This window comes from Montipora foliosa, chromosome 3, assembly GCF_036669935.1.
Source record: "Montipora foliosa isolate CH-2021 chromosome 3, ASM3666993v2, whole genome shotgun sequence".
Classification (NCBI taxonomy): domain Eukaryota; kingdom Metazoa; phylum Cnidaria; class Anthozoa; order Scleractinia; family Acroporidae; genus Montipora; species Montipora foliosa.
The window spans coordinates 20,665,346-20,675,345 of record NC_090871.1 but is presented as its reverse complement, the minus strand read 5'-3'; the positions used below and the strand labels follow the sequence as shown (position 1 = coordinate 20,675,345).

Here is a 10,000-nt window from a genome sequence, read left to right as displayed (position 1 = left end):
GCCTTCGGCGCCTGATGACAAGCATTAACAACAGCAAGGCATAAGTTTCGAGCGCCATGTTATGATGAATCTTTGAAAAACCCGCGATCGCACATGAAGGCGAGTCTGATAATCTCGATCTCAGTCTTTTTCGAGAAGAACGGCCGCGAATGTTCGTGGGAAGGGCAACCCGAGTTTGCCGTCGACATTAAAACGGCGAACTACATCTTTTTGTTCTTAGTGACGATTAGTTTGAAAATCTAGCAGTGACTACTGTCCTGGCGTGCGAAATGTTCATTCCCGGTTTCCGACGTCTGGGGCACAAAAACGTCACGTGCTTTATGCTCTCCATTACGTCCTGTGGACGCTGTCTGATTTTTTTGTTTTGTTTGTTTGTTTGTTTTGTTTTGCATGTTCGTTTATTTGTTTGCTTCTTTTTTTTCCTCCCGCTGCTTGAAATGTATGCCATGGTTAAATGCCAAGCTAAGCCTCGTTTGTTCGCCATGGAAAGCTGCACGCGCCATTTTTCGAACACAGCTTTAGGCAAGTGTGATTATGACGTGCAGTTGCCAAGACACCTCATCATTTGTTGTGTTGATATTTCACCAAAGAGCGCTTCGAGTTAGAGAGTCTACTAACAGGATAAAACATTTTAAAAACGAAGAAAGAAGTAGAGAATTTTTCATATATTGATTATTTTGAGTTTCTTCACTGAATAGAGCTAAGCTCCAGTCAAAACGTAGGCGAGTTATTCGCCTGACGGCGAACGCGACATGTCGTCGCAAGAGATTACCAGCGATAGCGGAATATGCCTTTCCGCTGAAAAGCAAAAATCTAAGCCTTCATCCCGTGGCAATCGGTCCAACAGTGACGGTGAGCACAGTTCAGAGGAGGAGAATGGACACTTTCGTCGCTGCAGCCAGAACACATCACGCTTCTCAGTTCGAGTTTCCCGCCAAAAAAGCGAAAGCGACTCGTCCGACGACGATCACGTTAGAGACAAACCCGCAGAGACTGACTCAGGTATCAGCCTTATCATGTTTCTATAGATCTCTAGATTTGCCCTTAGTCAGTTTCTCGAAGCTGATTTTCTATTTTCCTAGCCTTGGTATTTCATCGTCTTGAGTTGACGGTCTGGAGGTCAGCGCGTAACTTCCAATCAGGCGCTTTTCATGTTTTAGTCTTTTTCCACTCCTAGAGAGAATTACCGTCTGACCATAGGGTAGTCAGCAATTACATGCAAAATGGTTAAAAGTCCTGAGGTAACTTATCTCCAGCCCAACGTCGACGAATAATTACATGGAAAGTCACAAAGCTCACTATTTCATAAAAACTGAAAATCTGGAATACTCAGAGACAACCGTACTGAATTTCCATAGATGAATTCCTTCTCCACGTGAACTAAATCCGACTTGGATACAGGGTGTTCCAGAATGTAACTTTTCCTACTAGACTTAAAGACGCCTGACCCATTTATAAGTAACAATGACTACATGCCGCTACTCATTTGTTCGTAGGAATCAATCTAAAAAAACGACACGAAAAAGACTTGTCTGTGAAGGAAATATTCCACTCCAAGATATCGAAAACCTCGCTATTTGCTCACGGAGAAAAACGACTTCTTCAAACCATCAAGTCTACGAGACTGAGTCCTCGGGAGACCCGAGCAAGTGCGCTTAGGAAACAGGCTCAACTTAAAAAGGCAGCTTCCTCGGATATCAAGAGAATTGTAAGTCAGTTAATGGGAAGTTTACCGGTAAAATTTCTGGCTTGTAATGTCATGTACAACATCGTTACGATCACTCTCCTCATCGTCATGCTCTCGTCATCATTATAATGACCCGTAATATTCATTGACGAGTCGACATTAGGTGCCAGTGCGACTTTTGAATTTCACTTTTAGCGCTTTAAATGAAACATTTTTTAACCTCCACCTCACTTTTATTCATAAACAAATCATGTACAAGTAAGGCCATGGTAGTCTACAGTTAGCATAGCTATTCTAGGCGGGCCACCTAGACTGCAACATTATTACTGGCACTCAAAACAAAATAAAAAGAAGGACATTTGGAAACTGATAAAAATTACGCAAACAACGCAAACAAAAATTACACACAAATTAAAAACGCCTAGCACATAAGAGAGAAAAAGGTACTAAAAATATACAACTGGATATGACAGAGAAAGTATTAACTGAGAGTAGAGAAAAGCGAAAGCGAAATGACCGCCACATAACTCTGTTAATGGTGGATATTTACTGCCTGAAAGTTTCTTTTCATTTGTATATATTGTAACGTTAATTTTACGATTTTTAATTTCCTTCAGAAAAAAGATAAGGTATTTCGTGTTAATCAGCACAATCAGCCTGAGGAAAGCTACGGTGACAAAGACAAACACGAAAAGAACAGCAGTGATAACGAGGCGCCCATTTCAAATGACAAGGAAGAGATAAAATGTGCTTCACAAGAGATGAGAGGCGCTATCAAGTAAGTTAATTTTTATTCTAGGAGATTGTGCACCCATAGTGGACCTACACCCTTCGCGGCAATTTAAGTCGACTGCTTTATTTCGTCCTTTCGCTCATTTTGGACTCCAGTTTTCTCTTTCCTCAAAAGTAGCCGCTGACTTTAAATTTCAATAAGATTTGGAACGTGTCCAACCAGCGGTCTTTGCCAAATACATAGCCTCCGTAGCTGCGGGATTTTTGGCGCGAAAGGCAAATTAACGAGCGGCGAAGCCGCGCGGTGAATGGAGAGGGGCGCTCCATCCGCGCGGCTTCGCCGCTCGTCAATTTCCTTTTCCCGTCAACAATCTCGTCAGGTACGCAGGCTACCAAGTACATTTTACACACAATCTATGAATTGCCCATTTATATTGGGACATTTCGTGCCATATATTTTGGTTGAGATTTTTGGATAGGAGACACATGTTCCTTTGAACGGGTCGACATCGATATTATGTCTTATCGTTTGTATGTTCTCGATTACGCAATTAAAAACGGTGTAACCTACATTTGTGTGACGTTTATTAAGGACGGTGCCTACTATTGTTATTGCGCATACGTTCTGCACATCTCGAGGAACTCGGGATTCTTATGCTTGGTGCTCACTAATACAGGAAAATTTTTACGCGGTTTAAAACTATGCGGGGAAAGGAGAACTGAAAAATTCAGGTGGCCTTAAGGACGGTGCCTACTATTGTTATTGCGCATACGTTCTGCGCATCTCGAGATACTCGGATTTCCTATCAGTGATGCTTACTAATAAAGGGATATTTTTGCGCGGTTTAAAACTATCCGGAGAAAGTAGATCTTAGTAAGTGTCCTTGGTATCCAAAAAGAAAATTGGGGGTAACCATTCATTTTTCAGAGATAATTTATCTTCAGATTGAAATAGAACACCATACATTGCTTTGTATTTTAAATCTTTTTACAAATATTATTGATTAATTATCTTTGAAAAATGTGTGGTTACCTCCAATGTTCTCTTTGGATTTCAATAACACTTGTTAAGATCTGCTCTTCCCACATATCTATAAATCGACAAAAAATACCTTTGAATTAGTAGGCGCCGTCCTTAATTTGACTGCGATTCATTTTCATATCTCTCACATTCATATAGTGATCAACTTGAAGCTGAGGAGTCGTCATCAGCAGAAACCCCGTCCCTTGATTTAAGTTCCATGCCGTCAAGTGTGGAGGATTTCGCCACAGATAAAATGGTACTTCAAAACAGTTTTACATCAGGAAAAACCTGTGAGCAATCTCATTGTTTGAAGTCTGTTGAACAACCAGCTCCCGAAAAGAAAGTGGATATCGAGACTAGGTATAGAAAACTCTACTTTTAATTGATCATTTCTTCATTTGAGAAAAAAATATCCACCCTGAAATATCACCGCAAACTTCATCATCATCTGGATCATTGTATGTTCTCCTTTATAATTAATTATAGTCTTCCTATATTTCAGATTGGATAAAATGAACTGACCAAGGTTTACTGCGAAGTCGTATTAAATAAATGTTCAGTAAACTTGAGGTCAGTCGTCTAAGATTTCTTTCAATCGCATTTTCTTTTCCAAGGAAAGATACAGATTACTCAAAACTTGTAGAGGAAAAGCCTGCCTCGAAGAAAGTCGAGGAAAAAGCACACCCCAACTACTCTGACGACAGTTTTGAGGAGGAGCTTGAGGTGGAAGGTGAGTCATTTGAAGAGCCAGAGAGAACACCAACTTTTGACTTCAACTTATCTCCACAAAGCATCGCGGTCAGTGATTGGGAGGACTCAAACAAAGTTCTACTTCAATCAAAAGTTCCACATATTGAGGATCAAGATACAGAGTCTGATGCCAGTGAGATTGACAGCGAGTCTTTGACTAGCGAAGAAACCGAAGGCATCCTGGGAGAGAAATTACAAAGGAAACAAAGTGAAAGGCAGTTCTTTAATCTCTCAACCAATGAAATAGAGCACGAAGCTGTGAATGAAAAACACAATGACGCTGATGATGGTGTTGAAGACAAATGTCTTGGTGATGTTACATTTATCGAGCCGAATAATGAGGCGGAGATTTTCACTGACAGAGAGTTGGATCGAATGGATATGGAAGTCTTCGACTTGCTGCGTTCACCGGCCCAGAGGACTAAGAATCATGTCGCAGGGAGTCAACAAAGGTCCGTAGTTTATGCCGGCGATGACGACATTGGAGATATTACGCCTGATACAAGAAACCGAAAAGTTCGGATCACCGTGGAGCCCGAGGTATTTTTAGTACCATTCAGTTCACGAGAGTTCGATGAGCCGTTCTTTGATGATACAGAAGGGATTTCATCAAGGAATCAATCGGAATCTTCTCAGAAAAATCTTATTTTGGAATCCCGCTTAAAGAGTGTTGTGGAAGAACTTGACCAAAATGAAGAAGAAGGCCAAGAAAATGGCACGTGGAAGGATTATTTAGTTGTTGAGGCAAACGGTTCCCATGAAAAGCACACGCGGATAAATACAGAAGCAAGCCTTAAAGATGGTGTGTTGAGAGCAGCACTGGTAGATTCTGACGACATGAAACCCGACATAGCTAAGAGAGGAACAGAAGGCATTTCTGACGATGGATGTTGGAAAGACGTGTCCGCCTTTCAAAATCAATTGATACCTAAAAACATACTTATGGATCCTTGTTCCGAGGAGTTTGTGGATGACCTGGAACATTTGCTTAATGATGCAGAAGAAGACATTCGATCAAAAAGCAGTTTAAAAGCCGATACAGCGGAAGTTAATCAGGAAGCTATTTCTAGTACTATCAGTATCTGTACGCAAGACATGAAGGGACATAAAACGTCGTTCCACGATAATCAAGAGGCGAAATTGCCATTAGAATTGGTTGCTAGCGATGGTAATTCCTCGAACGAGAATCAAAGAACATCAGGGGACGCTCATGGGGAGCCCTTCAGAGATGTAGTAGATGATTCACTAGAAAGTGTGGAGGAGGACATTCCTGAGGAAATTATCTCTGGTGATCTTGACGGAGATGATGTCTATGAACCCTGTGATTTTTCCCTAGGAAATGATGCTGTCAACGATGGCACTGAAATTGTTGCCAGCAACGTCTCGATTTGTCAACCGAGTTTTACCAGTGATAGTAAAGATGCAAATATAGCCCTTGAATGTGAATCCATCAGCATATCTTTGAAGACCATCGAAACAGTTGTACCAGAGAAATCGAGTCAAGACACTGATGTTCTTTTGGATGTAACATTGAAAAATCATCTTGAAAAAACAAATGATCAGGCTTTTTTAAAGGTGTTCGTTCACGATGAAACGTTCCTTCCTGAAGAAGAGGGCAAGACTGTTATATCTCTCGATGATGTCTTGCAGAGGGATGAAGGATCTTTCAGTGCAGTGTTTTCATCAAGTGATGATGAAGGACAAGACGTTCATAACGCCCTGGTTTCAGGAAACAGAAGTTCGAATTATATTACGAAAGTGGTGGAACATGACGAAGTAACTGTGGGAGGTTTTCCGAGATCAACAATGTATCCGGAAAATGTCTTGGAAAAGGATGAAAGAGAAATAGGCTTTGAATACCTCGATGAAATAGAAACTCTTTATGCGGAAATACACACTTTAAAAGAACACAATGGAGAGCTTAAACTCGAGCTGGAAGAAAAGAGTCAAGCGATGTATACCATTGAGTGCATGATCAAGTCAGTTAATCTTGAAAATGAAAATCTCCTGAGTCAAGTTGAGAACATTGAGAATGAGCTACAAAATGCGTTGTCGGAGAAACAGGATCTGGAGTTGGAGTTGAGTGCGCAACGTGCGGATCAAGAGGTGAATTTGGATGGAATGCCTGAATATCACACACTTGTTACAGAGGTGAACAACTTGAGAAAACATAATGAACAGCTTCAGACGCACCTTGAGAAGAGCGAACTGCAGCTTAGAAACATAGAAAGTGTCGTAGAACAGCTTAACTTCGACAACGAAAAACTTTTGGAGAGGATAGATTGCTTGAAAATTGAGCTTTCTGAGAAAGGAGACCCAAAGGTGGATGAAAAAGTGCTTCTCGAAAAGAGTCAACGCACAGAAGATGAAATAAGCAGTGGGCTTTTAAAAGAGAGAGATTTGGAGTTTAAATTGATCAAAAGAAGTGCACAAGATTTGGCTTTGGATAAAGACTTTTCTGCAGAGGTAAAAACTTTGAAAAAACAAAACGAACAACTTGTACTGCACCTAGAGGAAAGCAAAATGCAATCAAAAAACATGGAAGGTGTCGTTGAGGAGCTAAACTTTGAGAACGAAGGGCTTCTGCAAAAAGTAGATGACTTGGAAACAATAATATTCGAGAAGAAAGCCGTTGAGTTGGATGTAAAGAGGCGTCTTGAAAAGTACGTTGAAGAAAACGAAGCTTTACGCAATTGCTTGAAGGAAAATAAAAATGAAAGTACAAGCTCTAGCCGAGAAGAAATAATGGAAATCGCAGCTGAACGTAAAATACTGAAAGACATTCATAGTAAAATTGATGGTATACGCAAGGACCTCTGCGTTAAAGGGGGCGTAACAATTGAAACGTCGTTGGAGAGAACTGTCGTCGACAACTCAAAACTGAGTTTACTTCAAGGACTACGATCGGTTATGTCGTCTGTTGTGGCGATGGATGATGACTTGAAAGATACCATACTTGCAATGCAAAGCGATTCTGTAGAACACAAAAGAGGTCTTGATACAGAGCTGGCGGGAATTAAGGACGAATATGGAAAAATGCTGGGCAAAAACAACGCTGAAATCAAGTCCCTTAAAACGCAAAACGATGAGCTAAAATTGAAGCTACAGGAGAGAGGAAAAGAGAGCAGCAATGTGGAGTGCAAAACTGAGTCCTGTGACGCTGAGAAAAGGGAGCTTCTAGAGCAAGTTCAGTTCTTGGAGAACGAAATTAAGACCGTGCTAGATGAAAAGCGTGACGTCGAAAAGGAATTAAAGAAGAAGAACAACGAAGACGAATACAGAGAGAGAGAATTGTCAAATCTCAGAAAAAACATGATGTGCCAAGAGTTTAATTGGGAAGAAATGGACGCTACCTTGAATCAGGTATGGAATGACAAGCAAAGTATAGAGAAGGAACTTGATTTCACTGTTGCATCTCTCGAAGAAACCGAAGCAGCCAAGTTGAACCTGGTTAAAGAGATGGATAGAATGAAGCTTCAGGTAGAAAAGCTCAAAGAAGAGCAAGCCACTCAGCGAGCCTCGAAGGACTATGCATACCTTCGGGAAGTAATTGAACATTTGAATGGTTCATTAAGTTTGAGCAGCCGGAATGAAGCCCGCCTTAAAAAAGAGCTTGAGTTTGCGACGTTTGGAGCTTCTTCCGTCAGCAGTAATGAACAACTTCTTATTCTCAAAGATGAATACAAGGCCAGGATTGAAAAGTTAGAGAAGGAAAACACCTTACTTTTTGAGAAACTGGAATGGGGAGAGAAGTCGGAGGGTACCACTGTGCATTTGGAAAAACTAATCTCAAATGTACAGGAAGAGCTACGCCGCTTCCAGGAAAAAAGTGACCAGGCTCTCAAAAATGGAGGCAAGGCCAAAAAGGACTATAAGAAATTAAGAAACCGGCTTATTCGTAATGAGGGAAACATAACAGCCCTGACAAAGTCCTTTCAGCGGGGAACACATGAAACGAAGGAAATGCATAAAGAACTAAAGCGTCAAGTACAAAATGACGTGGAGCAAATTAAAGAGTTCATAGAGAAAAAAGTAGGAAACGAACAGTTTGTAAACTACATCCAAGAAATGAAGGTTCTCCTAGAACAGACCTTACACACTGTCCAGAAAAACCAAGCCAATCGCGAAGTGAATGGAAGTAATCTTGATAGACGGCTAGAAAAAACTCAACAGTTGGAGAATGCGTACCAGGAACTCAAGGGCATGTTGGATATTAATGAGGCTCAACTTGGAGAAAAGGACAAGATAATTGAAGAATTGAAATTACAGCTGCGTAACGAAAGGGAAAGTAACATGAGCTTACAGAGCGCTTGTGACAATGCAGAAGTCAAGGCAAAACAAAATGCTGTGGAGAAAGCCTGTGAAATCACCAATCTTCGAGAACTACTTGTCGATAGTGAAGGGAAAGCACAAAGTGCCAACGAGAGTGTTGTAAACATAACGAAATACTTAGAAAGTGCAAAAGAAGCTTTGGCCCAGAAAGAAGAGGAACTAACAAATGTAAGGGCCTCCCTTTGTGAGGGAGACCAATTACTCGTGAACTTCACAAAGAGTCTTGAAGAAATGCAGTGTGAGCTGGAGGACACCAAGAGAGTATTGATAGACAAGGACATGGCCTTAAACTATGTAGAGAGATATGCTGAGATGCTCATTAAGATGGTAAAAACCCAAGACCACGAAATACTCATGACAAATAAGCTGGTTACTGCAGTAGTGGAAAACGTGGATAGAGTGGGAAAAGTTCTAGAGAGTAAGCTACTTGGAAAAGATGTAGAGAAGACGTCGCAGGAAACTATGACAGACAATGAAGTGGTTGAAAGCAAGGGAAAAGAGGGTACCGAACTGGAAACCTTGAAATATGAATTCGAAGCCTCCCTTAAAGAAAAAGACCAAACAATTCAGCAGCTGGAGGCGTCCATAATCCAGCTCAAGCAGGATCTTGCTTTTGCTACTTCTTCGGAGGAGGAAAAGGAAGATGCATTACAAAAACTTATGCGTGCCTTTGAGAGTCAAAGAAAAAAACTGGAACTTTCTAATCAGAGAACAAACAAGATAGCGGACGAGGTTGCAGATTGTTTTGGAAAGGAATTGACAGAGTTGAAAAGACTACTCACTCAACAAGAAGGCGAGGTCAAGAAACTGAAAGGATTAGTCGCCTCAAGAGATTCCAAGCTAAGGGAACAGAGTAGTAAGTTAGAGGAGGCGAAGTTGCTTCTCCTAACCAAAGAGAATGCACTTGATGTTACAGAGCAAAAACTGGCCCAAACAGACCAAGAAAAAAGATCCTTAATGGCCCAGTTAAAGACGAAAATGGCCGAAATAAGGGGTCTTCAAGAAGCACTGGACAACAAGAGTCCGGGAAGACGCAGGTCCCACGAGAACTATCCAGGTGTTATTGCACATATGGAAGATTTAGGAAAGTCGGACAAATATACGGAACAGTCAAAGAAAGAGGATGACCACAAATTATGTGATTATAAAGAAGGAACTTTAACTTATTTCGAAAACGCTATGATAAAACTTGGGAAAGATATCGCAGAGAATAATGTGTTACGACCTGGAAAGAATGAGGAGATTAATCTTCAGTTAAGAAAAGAAGAATCAGTTGACAATGATAATGCCTTGTTTCATCAACTAGAGCAAACGTTTGAACTTGACAAAAGAAATGTGTCTGAAAAAGAATCCAGTTTGAGAAAGGAAAGCAACTCATTAGAAGAAAAACTAAACGTATTGGGAACTTTGCTGTGCCAAAAGCGAAATGAGACAAAGGAACTGAAGCCAAGCTTTCTAGAAAAAACAGAAGAAAG

General features: G+C 40.9%; 1 protein-coding gene across 2 annotated transcripts in view; it reads left to right on the top strand.

Moving 5' to 3' along the window:
• The window catches only part of LOC137997044 (uncharacterized), a 15,599-nt gene that overhangs the window by 4,414 nt on the left and 1,185 nt on the right, over nt 1-10,000 (top strand). For both annotated transcript variants that reach the window (XM_068842755.1, XM_068842754.1), the window contains 5 exons: nt 699-1,002; nt 1,497-1,708; nt 2,305-2,465; nt 3,600-3,803; nt 4,058-10,000. The exon at nt 4,058-10,000 is cut by the window's right edge and continues 421 nt beyond it. In XM_068842755.1, the coding sequence (XP_068698856.1) occupies nt 753-1,002; nt 1,497-1,708; nt 2,305-2,465; nt 3,600-3,803; nt 4,058-10,000 (6,770 nt within the window). In that variant the 5' untranslated portion in view covers nt 699-752. The remainder of the gene's footprint in view (nt 1-698; nt 1,003-1,496; nt 1,709-2,304; nt 2,466-3,599; nt 3,804-4,057) is intronic.